This window comes from Camelus ferus, chromosome 34, assembly GCF_009834535.1.
Source record: "Camelus ferus isolate YT-003-E chromosome 34, BCGSAC_Cfer_1.0, whole genome shotgun sequence".
NCBI classification, from domain to species: domain Eukaryota; kingdom Metazoa; phylum Chordata; class Mammalia; order Artiodactyla; family Camelidae; genus Camelus; species Camelus ferus.
Genome location: NC_045729.1, coordinates 2,052,116 through 2,071,332, shown reverse-complemented (window position 1 = coordinate 2,071,332; position 19,217 = coordinate 2,052,116). Strand labels below are relative to the sequence as shown.

Genomic DNA, 19,217 nt, shown 5'->3' with positions numbered 1-19,217 from the left:
AGTCAACTTCCCTGTATCAGGGAAATGAAAAGCAGATAGTAAAAAGTCAGGAGATCGTAACCAAGAACGTAGGTTATTTACGTAGCGGGGGTTTACACAACAATTTTAGTTAAGTTATGATTTTTGCTTTAACTTTTTGTGACAACCAATAGCAACTAAATCTTTTCCAAAACATTTTGAGGCAAAGAATTACAAATGCAAAAACAAATAGCTAAAACTATTTTCTTTGAGTGCCTACCTTCCTTACTTCATCTCATTTAAAAAAACAAACTTGAGGCTAATGATTAAATCCAACCTCCCGTAACCATATATTTTGTGCTTCCGACTTATCACATAGATACAGTATAGTGTACCTCACTAGATCTGGAGATCGAATTATTCCTTCCACAATATTATCACGTATTTGCTGGCGATCGTTTTCATGAATGTTGAATGGAAATATTGCTTCTCCCGGTGGAGGTTCCCGGTCCGGCCAGTACTGTGTCACCATATTCTTCAAGTAAATGGCAGCTAAGTTAGAGGAAAAAATGCTGATTGTAGCAGTATCGAAAAGACAGCTTTCATGCAGCTTTACAGAGCATGAAAGACTAAACCCTTCAATGCCAAAGAGGATACCCAGCAAAAATGGAAACTTTTAGTTATAAATAGCCAAGTGACGAAGGGAAAAGGGATGAGAACTTAAAGTTTCTCTTTAGCTAATGCAGAAGCAAGTCTAAGCAGAAAATGTTTCATTAAATCCAGCTCCAGAGTTTACAGGACAGAAAAATGGTCTAGGAACTCAAGTATGTATTGTTAGACTAAACACAATGAATGAATGAAGAGTCTAAATGAAACTCTACTAAATGTACTTTGAGATCTTAAAACAAATGCTGTTCGTAATGCCTAATACTGAACTGTTAACAGGTGAATTTCTACTGTCCTTCATGCAGACTGCCTGTTTTGTTTTTCTTTCACTGGCTACTATACTATCATTTTGAAATTTTTATCTAACCCTTTTGAAATATTTACCACTTCTAAATATAAATAATAGGGAAAAGACATCAGTCTTCAAATATTCCTGGAAAAATCTCGGGAAATTTCGTATCTGTTTATTTCTATCAAAATACATAGTCAATGATTTCGTTCCTATTCTTTTTAATCATCTTCATCATTTACCAAAAGACTTCTGAAAGAAACAAGCTGACATACTGCTACAGGGTTTTGACAGGGAATGTGAAGCTTTCTAACCATCCCAGCGGAACAGTGAATGTAAATACTCACTTATAATGTCAGATTCCTGGGGCATCTTTGTATTTTAATAATAGATTAAATAGAAAATGTATAAATGGCATCTGAATTTAGGGTAGTTATAATGTAGAACTCTGCACAGTGTATCTCAGACTGTATGATAAAATGGATGCTCTAAAACACGCAGGTCCTAATAAATTAGGAAATGATCAACTGCCAAACACACTCTGTCCTACGGCTAACAGATTTGAAATCTACATAAATTACGAAGAAAAAAATTGCCTTTAAGCGCTATTTACATTTTATATCAAAACTTAATTACCAAAAGTATTAACTTTCAAAGTTGTATAGGGTTGGTGAGGACATGGAGAACACAGCATTCTAATGTACTGTTAATAGAAAAAGCAAGCAAATGTTCCTTGGTGATAAGATTCAAAATTCTAAATGTTAATATGGTTAATATCACTGACCTAGCATTTCCATTTGTTATAGTTTACTCTATGAAAATAGTCCCACAAGTATCTAGAGAGAGATGTTCAAGGATGTTCATTTTTGTATTGCCTTTATCAAGAACAACCAAAGAAAGCGTTACAACTGATGAACCGGGGGAGGGTACAGCTCAGTGGTGGAGTGTGTGCTTAGCAAGCATGAGATCTTGGGTTCAATCCTCAGTCCCTCCATTAAAAATAAATAAACTTCAAAAAAAAAAGAAAAGAACAAATAAAGGGACAATAAAAGAAATGTCCATCAATATCAGATTGCTTAAATAAACATTGGTAGTTCTCATACAAAGAAATACCGAATAATTGTTTCAAAGAATGAAGTATATGTACGTACACTGACAGAAAAATCCCCCAAAGGCACATGGTTAAATGAAAAAAAAAAAAAAAGAAATTATAACACAAACAGACTTTTGTTACTTTTTAAAACCAGTATATCTACAGAAAAAAAAAAAAAAAAAAAGAATTAGGGAACCATGAACCAAAGTTGACAGCAGCTATCTCTGGGGGTGAGATTAAGAGCAATCTAACAGTACAAATTTTGGTTTTCTATAACGTTTACATGTCATATAAAGAAGATGTATTAATTTAAAAATTGCTGTAAAATCTTTAAAAAATACTATGTCCACAAAGCTTTACAGGAATTTCACAACAGCCCTATAAACACTTAGGTTATTAAAGCAGGCTCACTTTAGCAAAATGCAGTTTCAAAACAGCACTATTTTATAAAGCAAAGATTAAATTGAGAGTTGTGGTTTCAAAAAACTTACACAGAAGTCTTATAAATCTTATTAAAGTAAAAAATAATTCCAACATTAATGTTTTTCCATGGGTTTTCCTTATTTTAACCACAAAGGAATCATTTAGGAAACATACACATTGCTATAAATATTTTTCCAAAGCTCAATGATTTCTTACGTTGTATTCTATTCAAGTAAAACTACACACTTTTATCAGTGTGTTGAGTATAAAATTTCTATAAAATTGTTCATCTATTTTTCTACCTGAACACATGGAAAGACTAATTCCTCTATTGTTAATGATGGTCATTTCTGAGTGATAAATGCCAGGTAATTTTTTTTCCTTTTTTCTTTGTATTCTCTAGTATTGTCAAAATTATTTATGAATACTTGTCACATAATTTTTTTAAAGTCTCTTTAATTATATATTTTTAAATTAGCTAGTGTCATTTTACCCCCTTTATCCTGAAATTATTCTCTTTTTAGGACTCAAGATGCTCCAAAGCTTTCTCCATTTTTTCACCTTCTGGGTTTTAATGATGAGCTTATAAAAAAAAAGCAAAAGAAGAACAATACACAACATCAGGGAACTACCCTAAGACTCAAAAGTAAGTTTCATGTTTATAACTACAGTCCTGCTCCCCAGTCACGTGGTTAGGAACACCTGTGTGGTACATTACCTCCGTGATCTGAGGCATGAATGGAGCGGAACTCACATAAACAAGTTCATGGTCTCAGTCTGTGGGCCCAAAGGCAAGGCCACCAGGAATCATAAACAATTAGGGAGAGAAAGCCATTAAAATTGGGAAAGCTAAGGGGAAAGGTGACAGAGTTACAGAGGTAAGGAATTGTAGCTGGAAGGGAGGGGAGGAAAGAAAAGGCTGGGGAAGATTTAAAGGCTCTAAATTTCCTGGAAAAAAGAGGGTTTTTAAGCTGTTAGAAATACTTCATGTGTGCGTCCAATGTTTTCAAAGAAAGCAGATATTTAGAGTTAAAATAAAATTCTAGTTCTTTTACTCATAAATAAATTTACAAAAGATAGAAAACCAACTCACCTGCCTGGCGTACTGGAAATTCCACATGATCAGAGACTATAATCCGAAGTAAACTGGGGGCAAAATTGATAATCTTGTAAGACTGAAATTACAAAGAAATATTTTATAAAAAATAGGGCAATATAAATGAATAACTATTAGCACCTGTTACTGAACACATTACTGTGCAAATAAAATAAAAACGTTTAAAGTGAGAGAAACTCTCAGCAAAATAAAGATTACCAAAACACTTCATGTCAAAAAAATGTATTTAGACTAAACTCATGAATAAAGGAGTATGAACATTTGTATGGTGGGGTTTTGTTTTGTTTTGTTTTGTTTTTTTGGATGTATGTCGTCAAAATGCTTCCCAGAAAGGGTGTAGCAATTTACACTTCCAACAGCAGTATGTGAGTGTGTCCCTCTATCCAGTATAGCGGCTAGCACTATCGTTCCTTTGAAACTTTTAAACTTTATTCATATTTTATATTACATTTCTTCTAGCTTGAATTTTTTTCCTGTTTGTTGGCTGTTTTCTTCTACACTTTCTTTATTTCTCTTACCCTTCTGTAAACGGAGTATTTGTTTTATTCTTAATAAATTCTGGGAGCTATTTATGAATTTAAAATCTCAACTATTTATTTGACTTATACATAGCAACTGTTTCTTTCCAGCTTATGTGGCCTTCAATTTTGTTTATGGTATTTTTGACAAACAGAAAACAGGAAATCCAACACAGGAAAATGGACAATAGCTGTTCGTGTGCTACAGAGCGGCATCAGTCCAGACTGGACAGCGTGCCTCACAAGACGGTGTGGAGAGCTGTCATCACCAGCCGCCCTCTGATGCCAGAGCATCTTTTAAACTTAACGATGCCCAAGTGAGCCCATGCTGATGAATTGCCTGCTGCTGGGTTGTTTCTCCCTACAGACAAGTTCTACTTTGACCTAATCCTGAGTTTGGCCATGATGACTTTAGAAGCAAAAAAAAAAAAAAAAAAAAAAGAAGGAGAGGGCGCAGCCCATTCTTTCTGACCATATTTAGATGTCTAGTACCTGGACCATATTACAGGCCTGCCACATTCCCAGAGCTTACACTTAGCCTTGCCTGCTGATATTTCCAGAAAAGACTCAAACTCTCAGTGCGGCCAAAGCCAGACAACGATGCAGCATCTGTTCTGCCTCCCTCCTCCCAGGAGCCAGGCCCTACGGTGGCATCCGTTCTGGTACACCGCGAGGTTTCTGCATACCACTCCGTGTTTTAATTTACCACCTTTCCTGTTCATTTATTTACAACAGCATTTATTAAGATAAATGGTTGACCAAAAAAATTGGAAAAATGGGCATCTTTAAAATATTGATCCTTTCCATCCAAGAAATTATGCTTCCCAAATCTTTCTATATCCTGAGTAAAATGGTGAATTATTTTATGACTGTTCTTCCTTTCACCCTGTATAAACCTCAAAATCTTAAATTTGTTGTGTATGAAGTAAATTCTTTATCCATAATTGAAACCACCAGAATTTTAAAGTAGTTTTTTAAAATATGGATTTCTTTTAACAGCAGTTTACAGGAGCCAAAATTAGTATAGAACAGGAATTCACTGTACTTCAATTTAAAAAAAAAATTATATATATATATATATAAAAGAGGGAACTATATTTAATATCTTGTAATAACCTATAATGAAAAAGAATCTGAAAACAAATACATAATGTGTATGTATGACTGAAACATTATGTTCTACAGCAGAAATTGACACAACATTGTCAACTGACTATACTTCAGTTGAAAAAAAGAAAGAAATTAACATAGATTTAGCCCAATCTTCTATACCTTCCACATTTACATTATTATAAATAACTCATGTTTATAACTTGAGATACTGGAAAATCCTCTAGTGAATCAAACATTAAGACATCTATACAGTTTAGTTCTAATCTACATAGCTTAGTTACTTATTCACCTAAATACAAAATAACCTTTACACTTAGAATAATACTACTTATTTGAAAGCCGTTAGAGTAGGGACTCCTTTTATTTCAACATTGTTGCCAGTGTACACATTTTGGAACTCTCTCTTCACAACTGGTTGCCATTTCAAAGAACTTATACAACTTTTTGTCTCCTCCTTTCAGTCTTGGTTCGATCAATGTTAATCTGACCAGCTAAAACATTCAGTGGTAAATTCAGATATATTCTCACACTATTTTCCTTATGAATATTTATCCAATTTCCTTTTCCACCTTGGGCTTTAAGTTCCTAAGAAAAGAAGAAGAAAAAGACATCTCTCAAATTCTTGAAGATACTTACTTAGTGAAGTATTCTGAAAATAAAGAGTTTCCTTGCATAGCTAAATTCTGCACTTTATCAGAACTTCTTTAAAGCAAAGACCCTATGTTTTCTCATTCTCGGCCTCGCTGCTCCCTTGACATTCACTCTTCTTATCCTCCAATGTGCCAAGTTGAGGGCCTTTACTGAACTTGATCTTCCCTCTGCTCCTCTCCCAGTTCTTCATCTGGTTCACTTTGTCACAACATCTAAGCCTCTGCTCAGTGTCATTCTTCAGAAAAAGACCACCTACTGATATATCTCAACACTCTCTCTAGGGCTTTACCCTCCACAGCACTTACAAAATTATATTATTTACTTGTCTTCCACTAGAAGGCAAGCTCTATGAGAGCAGAGTCTTACACTAGTGCCTGCAAATAACTTGATAAATATATCATATAAGCAAACACTCTTAAAGGGCTAGAAAAGCACAGATTTCAAAGCTTGGCAATGAAAGTAAATATCTTGATTCCCCTACTGAGGCCATGTGGATGGAGAATGATTTGATTTATTCAAAGAAGACACTTTTCTGGATGACTTACTGGAAAGAGACATCTACCCATTCCTACTTCCCCATGCTATTGTTAAAGGGACTTCAAAGCTTAAAGACAATGACAAATGTACACAGGGTGCATTCTTAACATCCTCCGATAAAACTGAAAATGCATTTTCCCTGAGAAACAGTATCTCATATAGCAGTCAAGGAGCCAGTCACTGGAAACAGAAAGATGCTGGCTACAGAAAAAATATAGTTCCAAATAAGAATTTATCCTTTGGACAAATGTTAGCCGCTATATATAGAAATAGATTAAAAAATAAAAATAAAAAATAAAAACAATTCTGAAAGAAAAAAAATGTATCCTTTGGAACACAGGCTGTTACGTTTTGAAGCTGCCTACTCTTCTAAATGGCAATTGACAAATCAACCAGGACACTGTAGAAACTGCCCCCTCTTCCTACTCAGAGGGTATCTGCTGAGGGGGGACCTAAACTAAAATAAATTAACTGGACCCTCATCACTAATGGTAAGATTACCCACCTGTTTATCCAACAAAGAAGGATGTTACAGCATACAAAACTTATTTTATTATATAACCATGTAACCTTTATATATATATAACCTATATATAAAACATATACATAAAACCTATATATATAAAACATACAGGGGGGAGGGTATAGCTCAGTGGTAGAGTGCGTGCCTTGCATGCATGAGGTCCTGGGTTCAATCCCCAATACCTCCCTCAAAAAGTATAACTAAATAAACCTAATTACCTCCCCCCACCAAAAAAACCTAAAAATTAAAAAAAAAAATTAAACATATATATAAAACCTATATATATATAACCTATATATAAAACATATATATAAACATTATTAAAGGTTATGTGACATACTTTGGTCTTGTACTTACAAGCAATTTAGAAAAATACGTAGAGCATATTACAATCCAAAGTATTATACAGAATATAAATGCTAAATGAGTGACTTAGCAATAAGCTACGTTTAGAAGTTGCTGAGGGATTCGTGCTCTGCGAAGAGCTGGGCGGATATGGGGTAGAGCAGAGTGAGGCTGAAATGGATTTGGATTGAAATGCCACAAAGAAAAGGGTGGAATTGGGTCCTAACTGTCTCTTCTCGTTCTGCAGGCTTTCCCACCTACCTTTCCCACTCCCATGAAGTCAACTGCGCTTATTTGCTGATGAATCAGAAACAAAGCAAGGGCAGGCTAACAGAGGCAGGGTGGTACAACACGACAGCAATGACATGATCCCTGTGGGCACTATCAAAATAACATGCGGCCTCGCTGTGATGAGAAGGGGGTCACAAGCAGGCCACCTCCCCTGTTCATACTACCGGACTGCAAGTTCAGCTCTTGCTTTGTTCCTCGGAACCAACGCCTGGATTACTGCTTTTCCAGCCAAGCAACATACAGTACTTTTACTCTGCAAAGCCTGGGGCAGGTACTGACTTTAACTCTCCCCTGTTCTAAGAGTCCCTTTCTTTTTGCAGCAGCAATACATTCCCTTTGGGCTGCCCTTCAACTCAACCTGCTCTCCAGAGTCAATGTTTTCCCCCCCTCCCTTTCATCTCTTGGGAATCCTGGATTCACACTTACTTTGCCCATTAAAATAATCCCTTTCAAAGGTTCACAACGCAGATCTGCACTTTACAGTCAACTCCAACCAGGGAAAACCTAAATGGATTTCTACGGGAACGTATACTTAGGACAGTTTTCTCACACTTTAAGAAGCACAGAATCACCTGGCTAACTAATTAAAACATAACTGGGCCCCATCCCCACAGTTTCTAATTCTTTAAGTCTAGAGGGAAGCCTCATAATTTGCATTTCCAACACGTTCCCAAATGAGGTTGACGCTGCTCGCCCCGGTCAGCACTTGGAGAACCACTAATTTAGGAATATTCCTTTACATTTTAAGGACTACTGCAACCTCAAACAGCCGTCACTCTATCGTACTTTCTTTTGTGAAAGGTCTACGATTCATTCTTACAGGTGCGGAGGAAAACAGAAGCTTGAGTTTGGGATCATTAAATTTGGAAACGTGAGTGGTATCGCGGGAACAAGGTCGAGGCTAGTTAGTAAGGACAGAGGATGGGGGGGGGGGGTAAAGAAAGTCCTCCACCTTTTACCGTTTATGAGAAATCCCTACAGACACTCACTACTCGGCGTGTCTTTGTAAAGCAGAACCGCTGTGAAAATTGCCTGTTCTGCCCAGAGCTCTCTCCCGACAGCATTTCCCAGCGCCCCAGCAAAACTCTGCCAATCAGTGTGTACACGGTCCTGCCAGCCCCACAGAAGCAGGCGATGGGCAGGGTTTCCCACAGCAACACCTAAAAAGGGCTGGGTCGGCACAAAAGCTGAACTCAGATTTGAATTTTAAGTGAATTTTCCCACCAAGCCGGCGTACTTAAGAGAAATCACGCCCTGAAAACACCAGCAAAGCTCGCCAGAGCTGCTTTCTGCGAACCAAGCGGGCTGAACAAACTGCACGGGAGGAGGAATTCGACAGGAAAGGATGCAAAGGTGGCCAACAGGTGCGTGAGCGAGCCGCCGAGGAAAGATCCCGGGGCGCGCGGCTCCCCCAGACCCCGCGGCGCGGGCGCGGGCGCGGGCGGGACAGGCCGGGAGGCGCGGCGGGGTCCGGAGCCCGCGTGGGGGCGGCGGCCGGGGGCGCAGACCAGGGGGCGCCGCGCCGGCCGGCGGGGGGCGCCGCTCCGGCGGCGGCGGGGCGCCGCGGGCCCGCGCCTCACCTGGTTGAGCTCGTTCTCAGCGGCGATCCGCAGCTTCGGGTCGATGGTGCCCTTCAGCGCCTGGATGATCCGGTTGAGGTCCATCTCCCCGGGCGGGGGCTCCGCGGCCCCCGGACCAGTAGGCCAGACTGCAGCTTGAGTTTTCCTTTGGACGCCCTCAGCCTCCTCCTCTGCGATCCCCGCACCACCTCACTCCCCACCCCCCGCCACCGTCGCCACCTGCAGCCACTTGCTGCGCCACTCTGACTCCGCGCCCCCTGTCCTCCCTTCCTACCCCCCACAACTCGCTCTCCATTCACCCTTTTACGACAGCCGGTGGGAGGCGGGAGAAGTCAGAAGAGGAAGCGGCGCCTCCTTTACGGCGGCCTCTTCCCCCGGGCGCGACGCGATGGCCGCGCCCTCTGGCGGCCACCATGCTGCTGTGCGGAAAGCGGTCCCGGCCGCCTCCCCGGAGGGAAGCCGCGCTCACGAGCTCCGGCAGGCGGCCGCCATGCTGCCGTACGGACGAAAAGCCTCGCGCCTCTTCCCAGATGGGGAAACAAGCTGCCTGGGGGTCTCTTTACAGCTGCTTCCAAATTAAACATATACAGATGGAGTGGCACTTTCTGTTAGTCTGAGAACTGTTTGAGCGTCACAACTGAACCTGTTCCAGGGCAGACTTGTGGGGACCTCGGGATTATCTAAACCATAGGAGGGCAGGGTTCTCTCGGTCTGTGGGAGCCAACATGCACTCATTCACTCACTCACTCACTCACACTCATTCGCTGAACGTTTCTTAAACATGTAGTTTTGAGCCAAGTACTGAGATATCTAGGTACCACGTTATAACAAAATGAATTCGGTGCAGGTTACGATGTGATAGAAGACGCAAATGTAAACGGGTAAAATATACTTACAAAGTACCTGTGGAAATGCGGAGATCAGAGAAACCACATGCCTGGGGGTTTCTGAAAATTTTCCGCATCTTCTCAGAAAAGTAGTGAAAGGCAGAAAAAGTTATACTGTTTTCACCCACTGTGGCCATATCTGGCGCCACAATTTCAACGGCATGAAAATATGAAGGAGCTACTTTTCCCTGAGGCTAACTCAGAAAAGAGAGTTCTAATTATGTTTGTAAAGAAGATGACTGGGCAAAATACATCTGAAGGGTCGTCATCTTTCCAGGAGCAGATAATTGAGACCAATGGGTTCATTCAAGACGGTAGAAAATATGTGTAGGAAAACTTAGCTGCCTGAAAGCTCTCCCCTTTGCAGAGGGTGTAAATGGGACCACGGCCTTCAGCTGGGTGCAGAAGTGCCTAGCAACGTCTCTCTGGTGGCTTCCAGTTTTGCCCACTCTACGCTTCCATCAGAGTAATGCTTCCTACTGGTTAATACTGTCATGTCCCTTCCTTGATGATTTACCATCAATTTCAAGATACAATACAAACTCCTTAACGCTCCGAGTTTCTATAAAACATAGTGCCTTTCACCTCCACATTATTTCCTTAACCCACTCTCTTGGCCCTCCCAGTAATCTAAACTCTGACCCCTGAAATCTTAACTCCAAAATCTTCTTCTCAAAATAGAACCTACTCTTTCATCTCTCTCTCTCCCTCAATAATGCTATACCTGTTTTCCAAATCAATCACTTTTCAGTCTCCTTAGTCTATCCATTCCTGACTACGCATCCTTCTTTGCTCTTAAACTCCCAATTTAACTTCTCAAGTCTACCCTTGACCCACTGCTCAAATTGATACCGCTACAAATGTTTATTCTTTCTCAGGCTCAACCATCCTATTCCTTTCCTTTGATCAGCACCATCTTCCATTCCCTCAGCAACTGTTCCAACCCTCAAGACCCTTCTCAAACTCCCTCCCTTTTCACAGAGTCCTGCAAAGATGAACAAAACCATTAGCCTTGACTCATGCAAACACAAATTAATCTCTGTTCACCCCTCTTCATCTCCTTGCTTCCAGTCTGAACCCAATCTTCTTCCATCCCCTCTGGGACCTAGCTCCATTAATCTCTCTCTATTCCACATATTTTTCATTAAAATAAATTTTGAGTGTTATTACACACATTGTTGACAATTTGTAAAACTTTTTCATACATTTTCAACCTCTTTCTCTCTACTGTTTCAACCTCAGCTTAAAAACATTTCCTCCAGTTAAAAACAATCTCTGTTCAGTAATGCTCTCTGACTATTGTTCATTTTTTTCACTCCTTCCTTGTCTCTACTTTCTGACCTCCTATTCATGCTTCAGTCAGCTATTCACAGGCGTCTGCCTTAATTCCCCCCCCCCGAAACTGCCAACAAAAATGAATACTGATACCTCAGTTGATATCTAAAACATATGCACTTGGTATCTGCACGAGACAGCTTTAATTCTCATCTTAAAACCTCTCTGGTATCTGACACTGTTTACATATATAACCTTTCCTTGTTTCCTCTTAAAAGAACGTATTTCTAACGCTTTGATCACTCAACTCTTAAATAGTGGCACTTCTCAGAACTCTTCTCTTTCCCTTCCACCCATTCTGCTTTAGTCATTTCAATCCCTTATGTAACTTTAACCATCCACTCAAGTGGGACAACTTACACCACTGCTTCTAACCAAGATCTCTTTTCTTCAACTAGATGTTTCTACCTGGATGCACCCAAATCCTTCAAGACACATGTCTAAACTGAACCCTGGTAGCACTAAAGATGGTTTAGAGCAGGGACAGACCTGACGCAGTCATTCCAGTAATGTAAAATGAGAGAAGAAAATTTTAAAATAGCAACATCACCAAATGCTGGTGAGGATGCAGAGAACCTGGATCACTCATATGTTGTTGGCGGGAGTTTAAAATGGTGCAGCCTCCCTGGGAAACAGTGGTTAAACAAACAGGCACATCTATGCCGTGGAACGCTACTGAGCAATAGAAGGAAATACATGAAACAACCTGGATAAATCCTGGATGAGAATTATGCCAAGTGAAAAAAAAAAAAAGCCAGTCCCCAAATGTCACTTACTGTCTGATACCATTTATATAATTTTTAAAATGTAACATTCTTAAAATAATAAATTATAAAAAGAACAGAGAGGTGGTTGCCAGGAGTTAAAGTGGGGATGGGGACAAGAGGAAAATGGGTATTACTATGAAAGGGCACATGAGGGACTCTTATACGGTGGAAATATTCTCTATCTTGATGGCATCTCAATATCCTGGTTGTGGTATTGTACCCTAGTTTTGCAAGATGTTAACCATTGAAGTAAATTGGATAAAGGGTACATGGGATCCATCTGTATTATTTCGTACCACTACGTGAGAATCTACAACTATCTTAAAATTAAAAAAAATTAACTAACAAAATACATAATTTAAAAAGGGATGATGTTTGCATGAAAAATTTGTATGTTTTGAAAAGACTCGGTGAACACAAGTCACTAAAAGATAGTGATGTCAAATTAGTGTTGTCTGAGACAACAGGAAAAAACATGGGCATCTCTAATTCTGCTCTCAGATTTCTTTGCAAGTGTTTTAAAGTAGCTCTCCCTTAACTGTATCTTTAACTTATATATGGCTCATTGTTTGAGTCCCCCCTTTTTTTTATTACTGTGTACAATACGAGAGGGCATCTATATTAACACCTTCACCTTGTATGAGGGAGAATTTGAGTGAGTTATATTGTCTTGTATTATCATGGTTTGCATATGCCTCACCTATCTGTCCATTTCCTCCTCTGCTTCCAAAAGCTATTGTGAAGATTAAATGAGATCAGCACAGTGCCCATGGCATATGCTCAATATTAACTGTCATCACTGTATTCTACTTAGGAGAAAGAAGGGACCTTATCCAAACTTTGATAAATGAGACACAGTGAGACCCAGTCTCACACTATGCCTGGTACATCATAAGCAATCCATAAGTATTGGTTGAATGATTACGTGAAAGCATGTGAGAGATAAGGGGTCTGAAACAGGATAACCACAATAGGAATACAGAAGGTAGGACAGATATGAGACATTCCACAGGTTGACTTAACAGAAATTTGTCACTGATCAGATATACAAGGTCACAAAGAGACGTCAAAAATGATTCTAGAGAACAACCCAATCCAAAAATGGGCAGAAGACCTAAACAAGCAGTTCTCCAAGGAAGACATACAAATGATCAATAGGTACATGAAAAAAATGCTCAGTATCACTAATTATCAGAGAAATGCAAATCAAAAGTACAATGAGGTATCACCTCACACCAGTCAGAATGGCCATCGTTCAAAAGTCCACAAATGACAAATGCTGGAGAGGCTGTGGAGAAAAGGGAACCCTCCTACACTGCTGGTGGGAATGCAGTTTGGTGCAGCCACTGTGGAAAACAGTATGGAGATTCCTCAAAAGACTAGGAATAGACTCACCATATGACCCACGAATTCAGCTCCTGGGCATGTATCCAGAAGGGACCCTACTTCAAAATGACACCTACACCCAATGTTCATAGCAACATTATTTACAATAGCCAAGACATGGAAACAGCCTAAATGTCCATCAACAGATGACTGGATAAAGAAAATGTGGTACATTTATACAATGGAATACTACTCAGCCATAAAAAACCGACAACATAACGCCATTTGCAGCAACATGGATGCTCCTGGAGAATGTCATTCTAAGTGAAGTAACCAGAAAGAGAAAGAAAAATACCATATGAGATCGCTTACATGTGGAATCTAAAACAAAAACAAAAAACAAAAATACAAAACAGAAACAGACTCATAGACATAGAATACAAACTTGTGGTTACCAGGGGGATGGGGGGTGGGAAGGAACTGGGATTTCAAAATGTAGAATAGATAAACAAGATTGTACTGTGTAGCACAGGGAAATATATACAGGATCTTGTGGTGGCTCACAGCAAAAGAGATTGTGACAATGAATGTATGTATGTTCATGTATAACTGAAAAATTGTGCTCTACATTGGAATTTGACACAGCATTGTAAAAAGACTATACCTCAATAAAAAACGTTTATATGTAAAAAAAAATGATTCTAGAGTATGTAGCTTTGACGACCTATGGGACACGGAAGGAGTATAAGACTTTGGGGGGAAGATGAGTTCGCTTTGGGGCATGTTGAACTAGAGGTGCTCATGGGTAACAGAGCTAGAGTGACCATCGGAAATTCACATCTGGTTCTCACAGGAGAGCTGGGTGAGGAGGAGGAAGCCCTGGCCGGGGCTTGGAGGACTCTGAGTCAGCGGTGCATGTAGGCTAGTTGGCACCGCAGAAGTGGGTGACATTACCCTAGAAATACAGCAGAGAGAGTAACTGGCGTGGTTACCGCTCAAATGACAGAAAGTCATTTTTACTCCAAGTGGCCTTTTTTGAGATTTCACACTTTAGTCGTCTAAATGGAACGGCACACAGCTGTCTTCCCCATCTGCTGGCAGCAGCTCATCTGCTGCTCCACGATAGCCAGCTTGAATCTAGTCCATACGATGAAGGCAAAGCGGGAGTTAAAACCCAGTGAAGGAAAATCCCTATCTCTAAGTTTAATAACATAGCTCTTCAACCATCCTGAACAATCTGTAAGTGAACACTGTGAAGTGTGTAGATGAACTGCCTCTGCTTCAGAAGTGTCTCTTCTCCATAGCACTTGAAATACATGCAGAAGTATATACATACATCTTGTAAGCATAAAATCTTCAGTATTTTGTGGCTATAATAACGTCAGTGGTAATCTCCTCTCAACTATCACATGTAATCAAAAGCCCTGAGTAGACTTTTCGAAAAGAAATGTGGCAGATCTCTCAGTTAAAGAGGAATTTTTCTTTAAAAAAAAAATCAGTATATATAAGCTAAATAGGGGGTTGGGGGATTTCTAAACAGAAGCCAGAAACTTCCATCTCAAGAGACTAAAATAGTGGTGGTGGTGGAGAGGCATAGAAATGAAAGGCTGTGGTATTAACTAGGAGTAAAGATGAAACATTCATTTTCAAATCAGCTTTTCCTCAGAATGTTCTGTTTCTTCATTTCCTCGGGCTTTCCACGTTTCACATTGGAAAAGGAGTCACCCCGTTCAAATTCAGGGCGTACGAGAAATTGTAACTTAGGACAGCCTCAGCTGAATCCAGTTTGTCCTGCTCTGAGTGTTGAGTTTGCCCTAGAAAAGCTGAGTGGCACCTGCAAAACACCTGTGTGAACAAAACAGAGACGGAAAATATGGTGAAGGTGACCACACCTGAAAACTAGAGGGCAGAAGTCATGGTGGAGAATGCTACACTGTAATTGGACTCAGAAGAGCCAAGCCTGGCTTGGGCACTTCTGTTAGTGGCTTTAGGAAGTCAGTCTCCAAGAGTCTCAATTTTCTGATCCCCTAAAACCGTATCTACCTCACCAGGACCATCGTGAAGATCAAGTCGGATTCCATAGATGAGAGTGCTCTGTGAGTTACGAGATGAAATGCAAATGTTACTGAAAGGCTTAATGATAATTAAAACAGACCCTCAAGCTCTATCCAAGATATGGCCAGGTAAGTACCAGCGCAACTTACCATTTTCTCCTTTACTTTAAATTTTTTAACAAAAAAGTGATATGTACATTTCAAATTCTACGATCATATACAGGATAAAAATTACCTACTGCAACCCTCTTTCCTTAAAGCCAATACTACTAAATCTCTTGTACATGCTACCAGGGGGAAAAATGGTTCAGGTAATCACATGTACATGCTTTTAGAAATTTTTACACAAATGATACTACACACTCTGCTCTATCTTCTCTTCTCACTTATATTACCAATTTCCTACTGATCAGCATCTAGGTTATTTCCCCAGTTTTTGCTGTTGCAATTAATGCTACACACAGTATCTCCGTGCAGGTATCTTGGCATAATTCCAGAAATGTCTAAATTCCTGGCAGTGAAATTTCTGTGTCAAAAGCGTCTACATTCTGTCTCCAAAAAGGACCAATTTTACTCCCGTCTACAGTATGAGTGCCCGTCTTCCCACATGCTTGCCAAAATCTGCACTGTAAACCTTCACATATGCTTACTGATCAGTTTTTTGTATGTATGTATGAACTGCCCCTTCACAGCTGTCTTTTTTTTTTTTTTTGGCCATCCTTTTCTTGGTTTCCTCCCACTGCAGGCAGTCGTTTTTCTTTTGACATTATTTCCCCTGACAGGAGTTTTAGGGGGATAATTTCTATGCATCAAGTGTATCCATCCTTTATGGCTTCTGGGCTTTGTGTCCCACTTGGAAAGAGCTCTTCCAGGTGTTCTCCCCACAAAACTCATGCTGCTACAGAGCCCGAAGTCAGCAAGTGCCACATCTGCTTTCAAAGTGCCCAGCCATTTTTAGATGCCACATTCTTCATTCTTAAATATGAACAGTCAACCCCAAATCACAAGATTCTGAGCAAATATATCAACACAGATAAGAGACTAGAACAAAATGTAAGAAATGGACTACAGAGGGAAGAAGACTTTTAAAAGGCAACTCTTAGAATTAGACAATAATGCACTCACGAAACATGAACAGAATACATATGTAAGGAACACTCAAGAGAAGTGTACGTATAAATTTTAAATGTAGCAGAAATTTGAAATTCTGTAAAAATGCTAGGAAGATCAAATTAAGGAGATCTTCCAGAAAGTGAAACTTAGAAACAAGAGAAAGCTTCAGATCAAATAACTAGTCCGAAGGGGTTTAGCTTCTGAATAGTAAGAGTTCCAGATAAAGAGCAGGAAAAAAAAAGAGGTGTTATAGAAATCAGAGAAAGAACTCAATTTTTGCTCTCAGCAGATGAAATGGATAAAATTCGTAATACCTGTCGTGTCTGAGTATTCATCTTGTAGCCCTTGACCCAGGCGCAAACCAGATAACCCACATGAAAGCCTAATCATTTATTTCAACGTATAAGGCCCCTTGAAATAAAATGAATAAAGGAATAATGCTTGAGAAACCTAGAATTAGTGAGCCTAAGGCCTCTTAATACTCATAATGGGCAATAATATGTTTTATCATCTGGTATTCAGCATCTTGCACTGGTAGCGGGTGGGCTGTGTCAGCTGTCAACACTTGCCCAGAGGCTGAAAAATGAAGGCGAGATATTGGGCTAACCATTAAGGTGGCGATTAAAAATACTCCTGAGATCCAGCAGCAAGTGGAGAACAAATCACTTTTTTTTCCATCAAAATAAAGTGTTTGGCAGGGGAACAGAGTAGAACTCGTATGGAAAAACTTTAATGTCCTTATGCCAACCATCATTTCATCCTGGTTACCACAAGGATCACAACAGAACATGTCGTTAAAGATAAGGAATTAAACTTTGCAAACAGGAAAGATTAAAGTATAAAAACACAGTGGGTGATGTCATAGCACCGTAAAGGTATAGCTATTATGGAGTTTAGAAAGTTTAAATTTAAAAATGGGATGACTGACGGATACTTGGTACAGGAGGTAAGCGAGCGAACCTCTTAAAAAACATCTCCTGTTTTAACTACATGCTTTTTTACTCACTAAATAATTTTAGAGGAGGTAGCAGTCAGCAGATCCCAATTCCTAAGGGAGAATTCATTTAACAAAAGACTAAAAGATTCAGAGTGAAAGAAGACTAGGATTATTTAGTAGACAGGAAAACTTTCTCTCCCCCATCTCCACCTCCAGTGACACAACCAAGCAGCTGTATATCCGGAGATGCACAGTAATTTACGGAGGGCCCTGTCACTGACAAGATCCTCTAAAGAGCCTGACACATCGGTGGATCCCCCTGCATCTCTTGCAAAGGTATCAAATCTGTGCATACGTACACCTTTCTGTAAAGACATCTGGACTTGCACTAAAAGCTTCCAGAAGAACTGTGTGTTCAAAAGTTACATTGCTTCAGGATGAAAGCTCTTGTCCATTTTTTCTCGTAAGTCTGAGAACAGTTAACTTCTAGTTCATTGTCTTTACACTTAGGAAAACAGCATTTCATTTAAACTACTCTCCTAAAACGCGAGTATTATCAAGAGGCAATACCTTGGTTAATGAGTCTCGTCTTGTTGGACACTTACCTTAAAAAATACAAAGAGTTGCTCACAATATTTTAAATAAGTGTTGATTGGGTGCAGGATAAGACTAAACTGAAGACCCTAATGCAGCAGAAAACATTGTGGCTAAAAAAAGGGCCAGGCCTTGTGGAATTTCTCAACAACTGTTCTCAAACATCAAGTTTTCCCCTCAATTGTTTAGTCACATTTCTGCTTGTCTGTATACTTTTTAGCTTGTGTTCTGGACATAAAAGCCATGAACTAATTTACTTAACTGGAATACTAACATCCCTAACCCTCAAAATAACTACCATGAGTTGAAAAATTTCTGTGAAATAGTGAATCACATTATATCCTCTATCCAGATAACATTATACTAACATCTAACACTACAGAGTCACACACGGCTTCAAGGTTTACCTGCTGAGCCCACACCTAGCTTAAAAATGTTAACCATAATAATTTAATGCTCTTATACCATCTTCCTGAGATTATTTAACACCTCAGAGTGTGTGGAGGACCAAAACAAGAACTTTCTTCCTCAGCAGGTGACTTCGTTGGTTGCAGCGTAAGAATGCCCTTCTCCAACCCTTAAAATGACTGCCGATATGGCAACCAAAATGTTCACTTTTAAAAGCTATTAAGTATTTGAGAAACAAAATATTTATTAAATTCTTATTAGTGAGAAACCTAAACAAGCTTAAATTGAGGCGTGTGAGGATGTATGTCTAGAATAGAAACTAAACTCTGGTAGCGCCCGCTTCACTGCATGTAAGACAATATACACACACACACAGAACCCTGACATTTTCGGAATGAGAAAAAAACAATTAGTGCATTTACCGTTTAGTAAATGCTAATGTGCCAGGCACTGTGTTAAGTCTTTTAGATAATTTCTTAGTTAAATTTCACAATTGCCCTATGAAGTTGCCCATTTTACATCTGAGGAAATGGTCTTTTATTAAAGAAAAAAATCTGAGCAGTATAGTAACTTCTTGCCCAAGATCAGTTACTAGAAGCAGCAAAATTAGCAAACACAGCGTGGCCTGACCACGGACCTAAGCTTTTTGACGACCATGTATTTTGCTACTCAAACTAACTGATGGTGAACCG

The 19,217-nt window shown here is 39.5% G+C and overlaps 1 protein-coding gene, 1 long non-coding RNA gene and 1 other non-coding gene across 3 annotated transcripts in view; 2 read left to right on the top strand and 1 right to left on the bottom strand.

Annotated features, from left to right (window-relative positions):
• Positions 1–9,545, bottom strand: part of IPO8 (importin 8) — a 60,021-nt gene extending 50,476 nt beyond the window's left edge. Inside the window, exons 1-3 of the mRNA XM_032473247.1 lie at positions 9,105–9,545; positions 3,523–3,604; positions 354–510 (exon numbers count right to left, since the gene is read on the bottom strand). Of these exons, the coding sequence (XP_032329138.1) occupies positions 354–510; positions 3,523–3,604; positions 9,105–9,188 (323 nt within the window). The 5' untranslated portion in view covers positions 9,189–9,545. The remainder of the gene's footprint in view (positions 1–353; positions 511–3,522; positions 3,605–9,104) is intronic.
• On the top strand, positions 7,004–7,075 carry TRNAA-UGC. The gene has a single exon. It is a non-coding gene; the product is annotated as a tRNA-Ala (tRNA).
• LOC116661340 lies at positions 7,249–18,685 on the top strand. The gene is made up of 4 exons (XR_004317222.1): positions 7,249–7,795; positions 8,347–8,888; positions 15,471–15,602; positions 17,740–18,685. It is a non-coding gene; the product is annotated as an uncharacterized LOC116661340 (long non-coding RNA).
• Positions 18,686–19,217: the final 532 nt, after the last annotated feature.